The sequence below is a fragment of the Cydia strobilella genome, chromosome 1 (assembly GCF_947568885.1).
Source record: "Cydia strobilella chromosome 1, ilCydStro3.1, whole genome shotgun sequence".
Classification (NCBI taxonomy): Eukaryota; Metazoa; Arthropoda; class Insecta; order Lepidoptera; family Tortricidae; genus Cydia; species Cydia strobilella.
In genome coordinates this window covers 5441753-5460805 of record NC_086041.1, presented here as the reverse complement: position 1 = coordinate 5460805, position 19053 = coordinate 5441753, and the positions used below count along the sequence as shown (strand labels likewise).

General features: G+C 37.0%; 2 protein-coding genes and 1 long non-coding RNA gene across 12 annotated transcripts in view; 2 read left to right on the top strand and 1 right to left on the bottom strand.

Annotated features, from left to right (window-relative positions):
• Positions 1–19053, bottom strand: part of LOC134755528 (tight junction protein ZO-3-like) — a 119422-nt gene that overhangs the window by 47722 nt on the left and 52647 nt on the right. For 8 of the 9 annotated variants that reach the window (XR_010129068.1, XM_063692062.1, XM_063692063.1 and 5 more), the window contains exon 3: positions 10913–11057. Coding sequence is in view for 8 of the 9 variants with exons in the window: in XM_063692062.1 (XP_063548132.1) it covers positions 10913–11057 (145 nt within the window). In the remaining variant the exon portion in view is untranslated. Of the gene's footprint in view, positions 1–10912; positions 11058–12595; positions 12892–19053 lie in introns of those variants that run through there. The other variant, XM_063692067.1, reaches the window with a different exon arrangement.
• Positions 979–2289, top strand: LOC134746806 (uncharacterized). The gene is made up of 2 exons (XR_010128266.1): positions 979–1121; positions 1836–2289. It is a non-coding gene; the product is annotated as an uncharacterized LOC134746806 (long non-coding RNA).
• LOC134755208 (thioredoxin domain-containing protein 12-like) lies at positions 8535–10081 on the top strand. Of its 2 annotated transcripts, XM_063691790.1 has the most exons (3): positions 8535–9251; positions 9715–9865; positions 9943–10081. In XM_063691790.1, exons 1-3 carry the CDS (start codon positions 8917–8919, stop codon positions 9943–9945), a joined length of 489 nt encoding a protein of 162 aa, XP_063547860.1. In that variant the 5' UTR covers positions 8535–8916; the 3' UTR covers positions 9946–10081. The 2 variants fall into 2 exon arrangements, with proteins under 2 accessions (XP_063547860.1, XP_063547831.1); XM_063691761.1 differs by having other exon boundaries at positions 9715–10081.

Here is a 19053-nt window from a genome sequence, read left to right as displayed (position 1 = left end):
GTAATTTGTCTTAATTTTGGCAATATTTTCCAAATTGATAGTCCAATGTTGTTTTTTGATAGTTTTTAGGCATTTTCATTGCCTATGACAGCCGAAAAAGGAAGTTAAATAGTTTTATAAATAGACAAATAGACACACAATCATAGAAACGATCGATCCGGCCGATAAATCAAACCGGTCCCAATGCATCTCTGGTGAAGGCCGCGAGAATTTTAACCTCTACATGGGACACTCCCGCGCACAGGGATACACACACACACAAACAACAACACCACGGGACTATTATTCCTACTCCTTGTCAACCGGCCAGCGTTCGATTTAACTAACCAGATTAAGTGTGAGCTCTCCATAACATACAGAGTCGTTACACTCGTTACGGGTCCAGAGAACACTTTTATACTGGTTTTCCAGAGAAAATTCTTGGAAAGTGATAAGAATGAGGGCAGAACTGTCAGCTACACGCGCACATGCGCATTAAGGATTATTCTTACCTGGACCATGCCCTCATAATTGGCAGTTTTTTGTGAAGATGCCAATTCCTATAAATATCAGTACGAATAATTAACAAGTTGTGGAGAGGACAGGTGTGGACATGCTATTGTAATAGGTAAGGCATGACGGCGTTATCACTTAACTTAAGTGATAAGAGTCACTTTAGTAAAGTTAATAAACCTATGTCATCCTTACCTATACCTATACCTAATTAAATATTGCACAAGTAGGTACGTTGTGAGATATGTTGTATTTTTTAAGATCAGAGTCTGAACTGAACAAGATAATTAAAGACCTCCAAATATCAGTTGTTTAAAAACAACAGCCAACATAAAGTAATACATATTACTTAAGTGACTATAATAATATAACTAACGAGATAAAATTTATAGATGATGGATATTTGCTCAAAGGTTCCGAAACACAATGCAAACTGCTTGCTGTGAACAGTAATAACTGTGCCATTTAAATTAACAAAAAAAAAAAACAAATCGACAAACGTCAAAAATTACAAATGTCATGAACAGAAACCAAATAATTTTTATAGTAACTGTTTCAGCAGTGGCCTCATTCGCGGGCACCATGTGGGACAGCTTTGGGAAACCTCCAGGACCCTGAACATCATTATGGTGAGAATATTGATACAATTATGTCCATAACACTAACCTTCGCTCTTGTTTAACCTCTTGTAATGTGATCCTGACCGAACTTTTTGTCATCTTTATTGTTTTTTTTTTTCGAAACTGATTTTTCCTGCTCTATACAACACAACATGAGCACAACCGAGATTTGAATCCACGATTTTTGACCATCACACACATATGAAAATTTAAGGATAACGCTAATATAATAACACAATAGCTTAGCTGCTGATGTAAGTGATATCGTTCTTGGTGTAAATTTTCCCGACAAATTCTCCCCGACGTCGTTCTGTTCTGTGTACTGTCTTTGACATTGCCACAATATGTCAGATGATAGTGGGGTTACCTGTCTCATATTTAATTAATATTGATATCAGGAATAAGACCGATGTCAATAAAATAATGCATTGGGATAGCTTCGACAATGAGGTAATATTGAAAGTCGTTAATATCATTATTATCACTTCATACTTTGGCAACAGTCACGCTACTACAACGCTTATCAAGACATCTTGCTTAGTGCAACAGTAGAAAGTGCGTCTAGTTAAGTAGATGTTCGCGATTTTTAAAATTACTCCGCTTTTGAAGTTATCCCAATGAACTTTACCTTATTAAATAATCATTAGCCAGCAACGTGTTTTACTGTAACCTGTTATAAATATGCAACCTACCCTTAAGAATTGCTTGACCATTATTTTTCAGGCCCGGAATGTCTTCTATCGCTGATATTCAAATCTTCCATAACTACCATAATGAGCCACATAAAATGCAAAGTAGAATGATCCACCAAAAATAGTTTCCAAATTGCTCCAAATTTCTACAAACCAAAACCATGCATCCGTACAAACTAGACTGCATCAAGCCAACGCGCCTCTGGCATTTGACTGGCAAGAAACACTTTTGGGGCATTCTCAAGGATCGCCATGGTGCCGTCAAGCATACCCATGAGACTTTAGAACGCAAAGACGCATTTACTCTACTAAATATCTCCTTTCTTGCAGCTACAGGGTTCTTATATTTATATGGGAGGTTCTCCCCTAAGGCGAAACCTCCGCAGAAAGAGTGCAGCCCAGACAAGCGTCCTGTGGTGCCTTGTCCAAAAAAATATCCGTGCAACGATTAATAGATCCTTCATGACGAATAATTTTACATAAAACACATTAAAAAAACTATGATTATAAATTAAAGGTTTTACATTATACCCTCCTGTTTAATTTATAAATTTGAGCACTTTGTCGTTCCCACAACGCCAAGAACGCTTATAATATAAGTGTTAAAGGTATTATTTTAGCGTGCGAATAGCATTTTTGTATAAGTATAATATGTCGTATGACACTTTTATACACATGTATATTGTATACCATGCTGTTATAAGTGGCCATTATTGATAACTTCTCGTCAAACCCTAATAGTCAACAAGCATTCTCACAAATGTATGTATCTAGTCTCTTATGAATAAGTATGTTCTAGTGAACAGTTACTGGTTATACCTACGCTTTAAGTGCTAAGAGAAACCTTTATATTTCGGGCAGTAGACCAGGTAAAACTAGCAATTAATATATCCCTGTATTAGGCCAAATTTTTCTTGTAGATAGATCATAAAAAGATTTAAGTTCCAACGATCTTTTCTGTGCCTAAAAAGTTAAGAACGATTGTCGAACAAATATTTACAATAATTACAATTTTGGTACAACTAGAAGCACCGGAATTGGTTGTAATGTAGACAAAGCCACAAACAAAAATAAGTCTAGAAACCCTTATACAAGCATAGTACGATTTAAATAATTAAATAAATAAATAATTTATTCGTTGCAACACTTGCAACCATCGACCACATACGCGCTAATAGGTACAATTTCAACTTTTTCATCCCGATTTAAAGTTTCACTTTCGGGAAATGTGACTTGCCTTCAAATGAATCATCAAAGCTGGGTTCATAGGAATATATTTGGATTTTTTGGGAAAACGTTGTAGATTGGTGGTAAGGGGTTAATTACCCTTAATTTTATGGAACAGAAGAGAACTTTCAGAAAACCATAAAAATATGTAGTAAAACCAAGATGATGATATCTACTTTAGATTTCAAATCTAATTTGAAAAAAAAACGCAGACACAATGGCAAAGCTACGTTGTCTGTGACAATGACAACTGACACACTTTTTTGATCTGTCAAAAGGACATTTAAACCATAAAACAAAATTATTATCCAAAATATTGTACTGTTTGAAGTCAAATGGAAACTAAACACGCAGATAGCCAATTTAGCAGAGATGGATAGGAAGGATCAGTTAAAGCTAATTTGTCTGGCGGTTTCTATGACTACTGGGATCGCATGGTCGTACGGCGCGTTCACAAAGTTTACACCTCAAAGGAGAACAGTATCACACAGAAAAACACAGGCACTACCAGTTCAGTCGCATTCCAAAGATGAAAGAAGCATACTTCATTTGAAAGATTCTGCCGAACTTCCAAGAAGGGACGAGGAGATCAGATCAGTGGATGCCGACAGTGTTCTATGAAAGTTTAGGTATCCTAGAATATATATGTAGGTTGTTATAACTATAAAACACATCTTTATTGTATTATCATTAAGATAATATAAGTATAATTGCTATGAGCTGAAGAAAATTATTGATTTGGCTTAGGCAGAGTATCGTTGCATTTCATGTTCCAAAAATATTTACCGAACAGAAGCATTCCTGTAGCTACTGAAATATATGTCAATATCATGATATATAATTGCAACAAACTTTGTAGAACTATTTGTAATCTTAAATTTAGATGTTCCCTTTTAGATGTTTTCAATGTAAATAAAGTTAAAAAAATCCTGCCATAAAACTTATTGAAACTTTGTTGATAAGTACCTAATTCTCGTGAGAAAGTTTACACCAGTCCTACCTAAATATGTTTTCGCGATTTTAAGCGCTTTGAAAGTATAGGTAGATTGTAGTTTGATGATGAATGATGAATATTATTTTTCCTAGTCCCGATGGTTAAGGACATTGAGTTCCGAAGATTTTGGGCCGAGAAAACTGCGTGCTGCGCCTTGCAGGAATACAGACTATATACATTCTGTGACAGAAGGCAGGCCAGGTTTCCTTACAATGCCTCAAACCTAGTGGTGTACTAAGTATAGGGTTCCAGCTACAAATCAGCAAGTTGCGGAAAGTTTCCATAATGTTGGAAAATCACAATAAAGAGAGTTTTCATTTACATCAGTAATGAGGGCTAACGCGTATGAATTCGCCGCTAGGGGCGCTAGTGTGGATGGTGGTCTTCGCAAAGTTCGAAATGTCAAATGTCACTTGTCACTTCAATGACTGACAGCTGTTCTTTAGTCTTTTGGACCACCATCAACAGAGGCGTCAACTGGTGAGCAAAAAAACGATAGCCCTCATTGCAGCATCAATCATGCCATCAAAATATAGTCTCCATGATCAAAACGAATACAGGCCAAAACTTAAATTTAGTAGTGGTACCTATGTCAGTAGGAGTCTATTTGAAGCTAGGGCAAGATTTTCTTTGTTTTCCTGCTGATTTTATTTTAACCATCCGCCTCTGTTTTGTATGATATCTAAATTCACGTATCTGCGTACCAGCGTTAACATATTGACGCAGGTTGGGATACTGACACTGTACGATAAGGTCGATAAGACTATAAAAGGGATGTCTGTTTCACAAAACTGATAACGGTCAGCTGGCTTAGACATTTGTTCGGTTAATTATGATTGGTAGGTATTTTGTAGTTAGGTTTGTAGCTAGGTGTTATGAAAATGTTAAATTTTCTTAAATTTTGGTTGGTGCAGCACATTTACTATTGTAGCTATTCCTAATATCTATACATACGTAACAATCAGCGATTCTATCCAGATTTAAGAGATGGTTTGGGATATTTGCTTGTATAGGTACAGTCGAAGGCAAAAATATCGATCCAGACGTAAGCTGAAAATGTTAACTTGACTCCCTGTTCCAACCTCAAACCAGTTCCAACCCTGGCTCTGCACGTAGCAAATCATCATCATTCATTTAAGTCAATGGATTGCGTAAACACATTAATGAAGGCCATATTCCCTGATTCAAATACTTGGCAAGGTATTTCATGGGCGAGAACAAAGGCTGATGCCATGGATTGGATCATAAAAAAAATCAAGCATTCTATTAAATTTTTAAAATTCCTGACATTTTCGTATTCCGGCCGCATTCCTGATAATCGGCCAAAATTCCTGACATCAGGTAACCCTAGTTCCAAGTGTTCTGTTTACGTCATTTTATGTAGGTACTTAGGAAAGGATGGCAAACTCTTATGGCAGAATTGTTGCAAAAGTGACCGCTTTCAGCTTTAAATAATAGTTCCTAATCTCTCCGGTGGCGCTAGTTAGGGTCTGGGACATGAGTATAACATGAACCAACAATTAACCCGACCAATTTACGTAGGTTGTTTTTGGTAGTATTTCGGTGTATGGTGGCGCCGCCTAATTACTGTTTTTTGATGGACACTTTTCATACATAGAGATTTGGCTCCTTTATATAGTCTCCATGTACTTAGGTATATTTTCGACTATGATTGTAGAGTTAGACCAAAAAAAGTCTGTAGAGTTAGACGAAGAAAAGTCTGCAACGATTTTGATATCCTAAGCAGTGTAAGTGTTTTTTATACGTCGTAATTTCATAGAATTTAGCCGTTTAAAATAACACGTGCACTGCGCGTGTTATCATAATCGTTGCAGACTTGTCTTGGTCTCACTCTAACGATTTTGACTTGTCTTGGTATAACTCTAATATGGTAACCTCGTAAATATCTATGGAACGAAGTATGACAAATCCTGGATTTTTAAAAAAAAAGTTACGAGTATCAAAACGTCAGTATTACCTACTTCAGTACGTTAAATAAATACCTAAAAAAACTATTTAGCCAAATAATGGGGCTAAAATTGATACAAAGGGCCTGAAATTACTGTATTTTACTATGCGTAGGGGGCCAAAATTATTTTTTGATGCAGCTGTATTTTCTGCGTCTTTTTACACTTCTTATCATCTTTTCTCTTACTTAATTGAAAAATATCGGCCTAATAATATAATAATAGAGAAATTAAAGAAAGATTCTTAAAGCTTACTCTACGTTTAAGGTAGGATCTTTGTATAATTTATTTAAAAGTTATAGAAACAAAACTGGTATAGATAGACGCCAAGTACCTATACTTAAACTAGTGCGTAATCTTGAATCATGGCAATTTTACTTTAGTTTCTTATAATCTTACAAGGTGATGAACACCTTTACCCCCTTGAGGTTAAAAATTTGATTGAAGCATAGACATATATATATTACTTCGTAAAGACCGGCCTTACGAGCACTACGAATGGGGCCGATATATTGGAGTCAAAATTGCAAAAGTAATATATATGTCTATGGAGTATGGATTTAAGTATCATTGTATATTTAAAAAAGTAACATGGTACAGTATCATAAAGTCGATTTCACAATTTTTTTATGAAGTAATTAGAAAATAGTTATACATTTGCTTAACATTCGTCACTTACCTTATCTCTTTTCCGTCTCTTCCTTCCAGGATAGGTGTTAAGCGGTGGCGGCGGAGGAATGTGATAAAAGTAAGGTGGCGTGTAGAGAACATCCTCGAGACCCGCTATAGGCGTGGTCCTAGGAGGAGCCAAGGATCTCACAGTCCCGTATATACTCCGATTTCGATTATACATCATAGCATAATCACTGGCTGAATAACCATGAATCCAAGCACGGTTTAAAAAGAAAAAAGCGCGCGCGAACTTCCAAAATGGCGCACCATCCCGCTTTGCGACAATGTAGAACTTATTTTTATCCTACTCAAAAATAAGCCACTATTGTATCAATTTTGTGTGACAAGGTTTCTAATAAATATTTACTAATATTTTAAATTAGGACCCTGACATTGCGAGCGGGCGTTCTTGTTAAAAGCCGTACTGAAATGCGTATCCTCTCCGCCAGTTACAATCACGCATGCTGCACATTTAATTATCATAGTTTATCTGCTTTTTCCAATAGGCTACGTGGAGCGAAACGTATCGACATTGCTGTGTTTGAAAATGGTTAAAAAAACATGTGCACACGCAGCGCCACACGCCGATACACATGAGCGATTTTAAAAAGTTTGTCATAGCATTTTGTCGGTTGCATCGGAGGATGCAACTGTCATTGTCGTTGTAATGGGGGCATTCTACAGGTGATTGAATTGCCGGCTAGCATTTTATTACTCCGTAGTAGCCAAAGGCAAATCTGAGACGACCTCGGTACTTGTAGGTACGCAAGCATCAGTAATTAAGCCTGGCGTTTGCTAGAGGGAAAACGACCCCGATACAGTCGCCAGCGGTGTCGACTGTCGGGTGATGGCAGTAGTAGTTGAAGCACTTGCAGCTTGCAGTGTTACGCCAAAAGAGCAATGTTGGCTGCTATCATTATAAGGTTAACTACCCAATGATTGGCACTAAAAAGTTAGTCATTTTTGTGGGGAAAATACCACTGCTGCCAAAAATAAGGTTGAAGTAAAGGAGTTGATGGGGTGTCGAGTAGGTGTCGACAATAGGGCAGTTACGAACCATCAAGATAATAAACAAAACGTCGCTGTAAGTAATAGAATGTCGAAAACTTGATTGCATGATTGTCATATACAGGTTGGCCAAAAAATATGTGCATTCCCGGTGCCAGCGAGGTTTTGGGATTATACTGAGCAACTTTTACTATGGGACCAACCACGAAATGGCGAAAAAAAAATGTACCCCCATAAAAAATGGGCAAGCCAAAATGTATGAAACAGCCAAATTTTTTTTCGCGATTTCGGGGTTGATCCCATAGTAAAAATTGCTCAGTATAGTCCCAAAATCTCCCTGGCAACAGGAATGCACATATTTTTTGGCCACCCTGTATAAGTAAAATATAGGTAGTTAGATAACACATACTAAAAACAAATCCTTTTCGGGCTGAAAAAGAGTAGCAAAACGTCCAAAACATCACCTTATTCAAAGAGGATATAATAAGATAGAGCAGTACTGTCATAGTAAATTATGTAACCACAGTAAATTCACTGCCATCTATCGACATACTTTAAAACTAAAAATGAAAATTTATAAAAATACGATAAGATGTATTTAAACATGGATAAATGATTTTTTTATTTGCATTAATTATTTTTATATGATTCTGACCCATGTTCTTTCACTGATATGCGTTAAAATTATAAATAACAAACGAAACCGTCAACGCCCTCTATACGAGAGTAGGCCAAAGGTAGTGGCGCCATCTGATCGAGAATCAAATTTGTGTGATTTTCGAGGCACGTTTCTTCCTTAGACTGTATCCATCTATTACGGAGTTATATCTATCTTTGCCTTATTGAAAAATACCTATCTGCAAATATCTAACATTATCCAAAAGCTTGTAAGACCTGTAGCGCCATCTGACGATAAAATCACGCATCAAAAAGCGAGCAACCAAGCTCTTCGCTACCATTCGCTCTCGACCTTACTCAAAGCTTTCACATTACCGCCATAGATGGCGCAACGTGTATACCAATGACCCCAGCTTAGAAACTAATAAGCTAATAACAATAAGCTCTATGGATTACTGTTTAAATGTCAAATGACAATTTGCAAAACATTGTCAAAAATGGGCGTGCAACGGAAAAGGGCATTGGAGTGTTTAAAATGTAAATAATTCCACAATACCAGTATCCGGTCTGGCCATCCTCTCCAGATTAAAACCTTATACATTTCTAAACAGACCCCACAGCACAAAATGCCGACCGGTACTGGTTTAGCTAAAGCGTTCTTCTCGTTGTTATCTAACAAAGTTTACTGCAGTACTTCCCTAGGAAGGGACAACGGTTTCGGCAACAACTACATTTGGGCGAATTCTTTAGAGTCTGGTAAACAGCTAGCATCCCGCCATAAGAAACCCATGATGGTCATTATACACAAGTCTTGGTGTACCGCTTGCAAAAATCTAAAGCCAAAGTTCGCTAATTGCCCTGAAATTCAGTCGTTGAGCAGAAAGTTCGTTATGGTTAATTTAATAGATGATGAGGAACCCGAAAACAATGCTTACGCTCCAGATGGTACTTACATACCCAGGTTAGATTTAAAGCTTAATTATTATTACAAATATGGTCAGAAGTAGGTAATATAGGTTATTTAAACAAATCTTGCTGCTTATTTTCATTTGATCTTGCCTTTAAATATACAATCCTTTGATGTTTGACAGTATCCAGGCCAGCTCAGTGCACTTAAGAACATGAGAATTGGCAGGAAGTAGGATTTAGTAGTAGGTAAAGATAAAAAAAATCCTGATGTGTGTGACTATTTCAAGTCTCGCTAACTTTCGATGGGAAAGGTAAAAGCTAATTGTAGCTTCTACAACTAGCTTTGTAGAAAATTTGACCAACGCTATTATAGAATCAAATTCATAGTTGCCTTCTCCATTAAATTATCCATCCGTTAAAATATAAAGACTCGCTCGCTGTATTTCACGTTTTAATTACAAATAATAAAAACTTTTGTGATAAAAAACTCACAAAAAAAATCTTTTTCCACATAGGATCCTATTCATGTCACCGGCAGGCAAAATAGATAAAGAAATCTACAACGAGGACGGCAGTAGCCAGCACAAGTTTTTCTACAGCCGACCGGAGCAAATCGCGAAGTCCATGAGAAAGGTTCTCGAAAAGTATCACCTCGAGAAGTTCGATGTATGAAACATCATTATGAAAATACTGGTATTACTGATGTGAATTCCGAATATGGAAATGAAGGTAACTCTTTTCAGTGATTGGATGGGCGAGGAACCAGTAACGTCTGCTGTCTTCGAATTTGAATCACCTACTTTTTACCACTTTTCGGTAACTGAAACTTGCATACGGAAAGAGAATTTGGGACATTGGCATAAATAAACTAAGTCAAATATATGTTACGTGGTTATATTTTTAAAATTTCTTCTATTCTAAAATATAAATTTATATAAAAAAAATCTTCACTAGATATACCGACCGGGATATTATATGGACCGTGATTACCTAGTATTGTTTTCGCGTTCCCGATATTATATTACCCTAACAGTGAATTATTAAAAACTGTTAAAAAATCTTAGTCTCCGATTGATCTACAATTCTGTTAAAGATTTTAGCGCTTTCTAAGCAATAAAGATTGAGTAAAGTAGGTACCTATACATAGTAATAGATTTAACGCTCAACAAAAAAACGGTCGAGATTGGCGAACACTATCCAAATACTGAATTGATTCAATATAGGTGTTCTAGTTTCTATATAGTTAACAGCAATTTCGCAGCCTCATTTTTTTCTGGGGCTAAAAATGCCGGTTGTTACATTCTCCTACTTAAACAAAATTTAATGTTTCAAAGGTTTTCTTGTAAGCCGTTGTTTAAAACGCACTATAGTTAGAATCTATGGTTGTAAATAAATCATCAGCAACATTAATTAATGGTTATTGAATAGGTAATCATCAATTACTTAGGGTTAATAGATATATACTTGTGGAGAAAAACGTGACGAAAGAAGTATTCTTGTGCGCTAGGACGATTTAAGTAAAAGGGCTATGGTATATCGAAGGTGTCAGTCCTCAAAAATATCTGAGCGCGACTCTGTCGTCTCTATTGCCAAGGCGTTAAAGCACACGTTGTGACATTTTCGACCGCTTCGATACATCTTAAGCGGACTGCAATACAGACAATCGAGTTCCTTAAACGGACCGAGCGTAGACAAACAGAAAAAAAAACTTACATCTTCGACAACAGGCTCGACATACATCTCCATGGTGTTGTTGAGCGGCGGCAGCGGCGCGGGCGCCGGCGACGCGGCCATCGACGAGCGCCTCGACGTGTTGCACGAGCATTGCGACACCGAGCGACGGGATCGGGGAGATTCTCTGAGAATAAGGGAAAGTAAGCTTTAGCATGTTTTTTGTTCCGTATTTTGTTAGTATTGGCTTCCTATTGCGGCGTAATTCGGGAAGATTTTTTTTAAGTCCCCGGCAAGCTCAATTCTCCATACAAACGTAATTACGCTCTCATTTTAAAACGACTAGCTAGATTGCTCTGAAACTTTGTACTTACAATAGGATAAAATATATCTAGGTCTGTAATTAATTTATGTAGCTTCAGATACCATAGTCAAAAAAAAGACAGCGATTTTAAGTGGTTCAAAACTTGTTTTTGTTCTATTTCTTATAAACTAATTACAGACCTAGATATACCTCATGTCATTGTATGTGCAAAGTTTCATTACAATCCAACACGTAGTTTTAAAATGAGAACGAAACTCTATTTGTATGGAAAGGTTAAATTCGGTCGAGCTTGCCGGGGACTTAAAGACTATGAACGTAAACAACTTGTCCGCCAATTAAAAGATAGTGGATATTTCAAAAGGCATCTCACTGTGACCTAGTTCCATATGGACCAGTCATAGGTAAGGATAGTAAGTAGTTCTTTGTCCACAATGTCATTGCGTCTCACTCTCTTATTAAGCAAAATGTGAGACGCAATATACATTGGGCAAAGAAATTGGACGGGGTTGAATACCAACCTTTTCTTGTCCTATACTTGTCCTGGGGGACAAGTACACTTACTTGTCAAGGGGTATGTTCTGGGGGTTATCAAGTCTCCCGTAAAGCTTAAATTGCTTTAAGTTCCTTGTAGTTTTCTGCTGCCAAAGCCGTTTGCCTTTAAAATACCTTTAAATGACGACCGGTCTGGCCTAGTGGGTCCTGGGTTTGAATCCCGGTAAGGGCATTTATTTGTGTGATGAACACAGATATTTGTTCCTGAGTCTTGGGTGTTTTCTATGTATTTGTATATTATATATATCGTTGTCTGAGTACCCATAACACAAGCCTTCTTGAGCTTACTGTGGGACCTAAGAATGTCTTATAATATAATAATATAATACCTACTGATGACGCCTGAAGCAGTCACGAAATGTCGTGTCGTGTAACTATCACCGACAATAAGGTACTTTATTGAGATACATTGAAACAAAAATAAGTACTTGCATACAGATTTACATGTTGTTACCTTCTTTTAGCTTTACTCTTACAGTTTCTCAAACTTTGTGCTGTAATTGTAGGTGCAACGTTATTTAAATTGTGATTTGAGTTGAACATTAAAACTGGTGCTAGAGAGCACGAAAAATACCAGCCATGGAAACGAAATTCTTAATGGTTGATCAATTCAGGTGGCCATTGGCCAACTATTTTAGGCACCTACTAAGAAATGTATGTACATTTCTAATGTAAATGTAGGTACTATAGTACCTACCATAGTTAGATAACATTTCTTATCAAGACCACCAACGCTGTCTCCAGTTGTACCAACTGGCGAGAGAGATATTGAGAAGCAACTATTACCTTTGGTATTTATAGGTTTGTATATTTTTCTTTCATATAATCCTAAATACATGTATCTTTACCTTTTTCTTCTCCTACACACGTGGCTGGACGCTCGGTCGCACCTGCATCGTACTGGGACGAAATACCCCAGCTGGGGCAACGGGCCGGGCTCAGAATCCGTGGAGTCGCTCCACTCTGGCTGGCTGAATGGCTCAACATCCATGACCGCCGGCATTTTAGACAAGACAAAAATGTCTCTGGATTTTCGACGGGAAACACTGGCCACTTATTTTTAAGTTTTTTTTTCGTTAATGTTTATTTTGGTTTTGTCACTTATGTTGGTATAACCGGACACTTTCACTCATTTTGCACATTTAACACCTTGGTCGTACATTATTATTTTATTTTAGTATTCACGTTCGGAGCCAAGCGCTTCTGTAAAAGTATTAACCTCAATTTTGTTTGGGTTGTAAACACAACGAAAACAGATATGATATGAGTTACAATTTTAGGTGCGTCTAGTGGCTATTCGATTTAAAGACGATAAGATAAAATATTATTTAATTAGGTGAGCAAGTGCTTACAAATCAGTTATCGAAATATTTAGGGAAGCAGAATAAAGTACCTACCAAAAACATTTTCAATAATATATATATATATATATATATATATATTATATATACATAAATTTCAACTTTCTAGGACTTCAGGAAGTACCCTAAGAATTTTGATGATCATCAGAGAGTGAGTGACGAAATCGGGGTTTTTAGATATCAATAAAATCTAAAGTATAAGAGGTATGCAATTGTAACTTTTTATGTTTAATATGTAAGTCCACTATTGACATCATATCTCGAGAATTTTGTTTATCTAGTATTATCCAAACCCCAGTTATGAGGGTTCAAAAAAACGACGAAGCGCTTCGAGGAAAGGTAGGTAGTGCCCTCGGGCTTACGCTTCGCTTGGCTCGTCTTGGTGGGCGCACTATTGTGCCCCCAGATCGATAGAAATTCCCAAATCGAAGGCAAATAAGAATTTAAAAAATATGTCATGACACGTTACATCTAATTATTATGATGATTATAATACATTTATTCAAGACAAGTCCCTTTTTATTGCTACGCTTTTTACAGTTGGTAGCCGGATTTGAATGGCAATAAGAACCATAAACAGCGTGTGTTGACACTTCGTACGTGTTTTGAGTATTTTGTATTTGGTATAAATTATTGCCTGTAACAACTATTTCGTTTTGGCCGAGGACCAACAAAAGGCTCCGACTAGATTCTTAAATGTGTCTTTTCGCAGTAAAATGGATCTTCACGCGGTAGTCGTTCAAAGTACAACCCCGGGGCCCGTATTGCTTCATATCAGCAATTCCCAAACTATGGGTCGCGACCCACAGTTGGGTCGCGAGCGATTATTGAGTGGACCCTGAAACTACTAGAAAATCTGAGGGTTACCAATAATGTTTTATGCCCCCTTTTTAAGCGGCCAAGAGATAGGCCCCATAAATGGCAGTTTTTGTTAGGTGGGTCGGAGCTCGGTCAACTTTGGGAACCACTGGTATATATGATCTATGCCCATAATAGTCTAATAAGGTCCTGTATCGTATAAGCTGTTTAGTTGTAAATTATTATAATTTAAGAGCCCCAGATGATGGTGTTATTATGGACATAGATTTCGGTCCATAAATGAATTCACTTTTCATAAAATTGTTTTTTTATTATCGCGAACCTTGCGAGGTGTTCTTTTCGAATTTAGTTATCGATTCGATAAAATTATAAATTAATTCGTATCTCAATTCTTTACGATAGCCTGATTGTTGACTAAAATATTCTTATCGGTCACAAGTTTCGTATAATATTCTTTTACCATAACACAAACAATTATTCTTTTTGGGTTTCCTAATGTTATGTATCATGTTAGTAGAGATGAGCTTAAGTATTTTAGTGGATTTAAACGAAGTGACTGTCCCATGATACATAAGACGAGACAAAATATCAATTTCAATATCAATGCGCTATGCTCGCGCTCGCTAGAGACTTTAGATTGGAATTGTATCTTTTTTTACGTTTCAGAATAAGCTCCATGAATAGGCGTTCTCCGTATATTATTAAATAGAAAGAGAATAAATTCATGTTTCAATTCCGTATGTATATCCGGATATGTCCTTAAACTACGTCCAAAAGAGAGGTATGGGCACTGTGAATGACATCTCGCTTTGTGTGGTAGGGCACAGGACAGCGGATGTCATTCCAGATCTAGAGCAGAGCCCAACTGGGGAAGTACCTCCACCTTACAGAAAACCGCAGCCAAATAACACTAGACCCTACTCATAGTGTTGTGTTCCTGCCGGTAAGTAAGGTTGCCAGAGCTCAACGAGGGAGAGGAGTGTTAGGGTCGGCAACGCGCGTGTAATATTTCCGGTGTTGCAGGCGTCCATAGGCTACGGTAACTGCTTACCATCAGGCGGGCCGTATGCTTGATTGCCACCGAATAAATATATAATTGTATTTTAGGGGTTTACAGACACTTGTCATTTCTGTTCCTGACAATGATTGTTGAGAATAATACGAGTAGAAGGTACTAACACTAAAAAACGCTCTTTTGCATGCAATATTTGATAATTCATATTCGTAGTAGTAGTAAAATATGAGTAGGGGTAATGAAATCTCTATATCTATCTACCAGCATCACCTAATAGCTGTACATTACCTCCGAATATCAATTTAATCGCAAGAAAGCTACCCGCTACCTGATCCCGAGGAAAGTCCTAAAGGGTTCGTATTTGTTAAAAAACCGATCGTGAAGGAATGCACATTCCTCGGGCCCACGGGCCCCGTGACGCACAAAGGGACCGACGCTAATGTGATTATGAATTGAACTTTTTAATTTTTTTCTCGTAAATGATGGTCTATGGCGCTACGTTGACAATGTGTGGAAGTGGATATAGAACATAAGTAGCGATGGCAGTGACTTTGTGGCAGAATTTTTTTGGCTTTCCTAATGTTATGTATCATGTTAGTAGAGATGAGCTTAAGTATTTTAGTGGATTTAAATGAAGCTATTAAAGGGCCTTGAATTTTGGAAGCCTTTCTTTCTTTCTTTCGTCTTTCTTTTTTTTTTATAGCCCGTTTAAGTGTCCCACTGCTGGGCAAAGGTCTCTCCCCTTGATCTCCATAACTCCCGCTGTTGTGCTTTTTCCGGCCAGTCACCGATGAAGGTGTCTAAGTCGTTGTACTTTTTACGGAAACTATTTTTTCCTGTAAACTGTACTCTGATTCAGAGAAAGGGCACCTAAATACTGTATGATATATTTGCTAGGATGTAGGGGGCAGCGTCTGACATGACTGTACATTTCTCCAGAATTTTATTGGGGTCCCTTTGTATGACATAATTATTGAAAGTCATAATGTAATGATTGTGAGATTATCATTAGTCATAATTCTGAAACCGGTTAGGATAGGTTAGGTTTGTTTTATGGCAATCCTGAAAGTTACGCGTTTCTGAGAAAAACCAAATTATGACTAACGTAAATGTGGAAAACTTTATGGGAAACAATACACACTGATAGACACCCATTTTATTATTATGTCGTCCATATTTTTAATAACAATATGATTTTTTATCACTACCTAATTCAGTCTCTTAGTCAAGACAGTCTCTTCTCTGTACTTTAAATTGTAATTAGCCAATGAGTTGATTATGTATCCTGTCGCGTACTTTCGTACGCTCCAACTTATTTTAAGTTACAAAATAGTAAATTCCTCAAACTATCCAAATCAATTAAGCTCTTAAGGTACTTTGTATAATGACGATTTTACTCTAGTAATTCTAAGCTTAAACTATTCAGTGTGTCCTATTCGTATGCAGTGGAGTCCACGGCGTCTATTTTGAATAGTTGACACATCGCATTTAAAGCAGTAACCGTCCGTAACTTCCTTTTGTGGCGATGAAAGGTTTGAATGGCTATTTTAGAAGCAGTCTAGACGATGACAACCCTTAACGGGCGAGGGCCAAGGGCTATTCCATTTTACCTGTTTGTTTACAATACTTTTTATCACTTCGCTCGTTTCAAGTGCACGCATACGGGTGGGCCAAGTATGGTACAGTCGCCATCAGATATATCGGAGCGGCCGAGGTGCTCACAAATATCTGAACACGCACCTAGCGCCTTGACAATAGAGGCGTGTTCAGATATTTGTGAGCACCTTGGCCGCTTCGATATATCTGATGGCGACTGTACGATCTGTATCATTTATCGCTGTAGATAATCAATGGTGAGGAATTGTGATAAAAATTTAATAAATAAATAATGTATGCACAATCGTGAAGGATTAAAATGTAACGGTTTGGTTACTTATACTATGTAATTTTGCACATTATTCTTATTTCATAATGGTTATCTAGTAGGTAACTACACTAACTACTATAAAGTAAATATAACTGATATAACAATAAATCATGTAGATATATAGTTGGTCAAACCAAATTGGCAGTAAATAAGAACAAAAAAAAACTATACTCAACCTTTTCTTTTGGGTGCTAGTAGTGTAAGACAAAGATAGTATGACTGTCTCTGTCTATGTTTGAAATGAGACAGTCCTTTAACAAACTATATCTTACAATGTCAACTTATGCAATTTGCTATACCTATTAAAAATTAAGCTATCAAAAACCATTTACGTTCCCTAAATCCCTTTTGTATTTTCTTCATTTTTAAATTGCGAATCACTAGCCCACATTCCTATTTTCCGAGAACTACACCCAAGGGCACATGTCCGGGCCCAGACAATGGGCAGCCTTGTGTGAGGTCCGACAACGCGTAGGTGGTGCCAAGGGCCCATACTCGTTATGCTGTATTATGGCGTGGAGTACGGTGTAGCAGCCAAATGTTATAATGTTGCCTGGCGCCTGTATGTGTCAATAACAACCTAAATAAATAAAATATGCCTTTGAAGACTGAAGATCTTAATTTTTAAGGCCTCGTGGGTTCGTGTTCTTCTCTCACTCTCACTGGGCGTAAGCGTGAGCGAGATGGATGTGCGTTCTCGGGATCGCGGATATAATGTTTTTAAATTTTAATTTGTTGTAAGTTTCAGAAAAAAAGTAAGCGATGAGTTCCCTTAAAAAATAAAATTGCGCATTTTTAGAAGCAATATTAATTGGTTAAGGCGGTTGAGCCAGAAGGCCCAGAAGGCTAAAAGTCTCCTAATATGATCATGTTTTTCTAAGAGGCCTTGATATTCGTAGACGTGGAAAAAATATATGTAGTTCTTGACTATATTATCTTTAATAACATAGCTTCCGATACACGAATTATGACACTTCGCTCGGTACAATTAATTCCCAAAGTAACCTCTAACGGACTTTTAATCAAACTTTACTCGGTTATTTATTATCTGATACTACAAACAAAAAAAAAGAAAAAACAATCAATCAATTAAATAGTAATTTGATAGCTTTCGAATTTCGACATTATAAGGTATCGTTTTTAAAATAAATAAAAATCGACAAAATTCGATCAAAATTGACACTTGCCGGCTGCCGCGCATGATCTTTCCCGTTCCTTCTTGCGAAATGTGACAGGGACAGCGGCAAACCGATGGAACGGCCTTAAGGGGCTCCCCGCGGTTTTCATCGATGTTTGACAAGGACTACATTTGCACTACAAATAAAATTATAAAACAAAACGGCTATCGGTTCTTCAATCTTTTATCTCCATTCTTTGTCTGCCGGATTTTGAAAGAAATTAATATTTATTTTTTCAAATTTTTTTAAACATTGTCTAAATTAACACTTTTTTCGTAACTCAATTGCTGTGAAGGATCGTACATGTACGAAATCTTCATATTTGGGTTCGTCTTTGACGTCTCTAAAAAGTGGTTTGAAATTTTAATTTTAAACTAATTTTAACAATTGTTATGGCCACAAAACCAGTTTTTTGGCCTAATTTTTTTTAACTTTGATGCCAAATATCTCGAAGACAAATGAACTTTGAAGTAAATATGGGATACTATATTGCTTAAAGCCGTTGCTGTTAATATGATATTTAAGCTACTATAGTAGATTAAATTGTGTTACAAGGGAGCAAAATGACATATTTACGGCGAGGGCGTACATTGAATCCTAAACGAAGCGAAGGATTCTATAATAGAATCCCGAGAGTAACGAGGGATTCTATTATAGAATCCTGAGCGTAGTGAGGGATTCCAGTGTGTTACGCCCAAGATGGAAATAATTTTGCTACCATGTGACACATATACTGCTTTTCACATGACATAATTCACATAATTTTGATGTTTAAAAATATTATATAAGCTAAAAAAATAATGTCAAAAAAAATCCAAAAATAGTGGCCTAGAACAGAAAAGTGTTACTTTGATCCCTCCTAGCAGGGAAGAAAAGTGCCACTTTAATCCCTCCTAGCAGGGAAGAAAAACCCCTTTTTCGAATTGGTGATGTGAAAAAAAAACATTAGAAAACTAAGGGATTCGTCTAACGTCATTGGCGCCAGCGCCCCTTCATTAGAAAACAC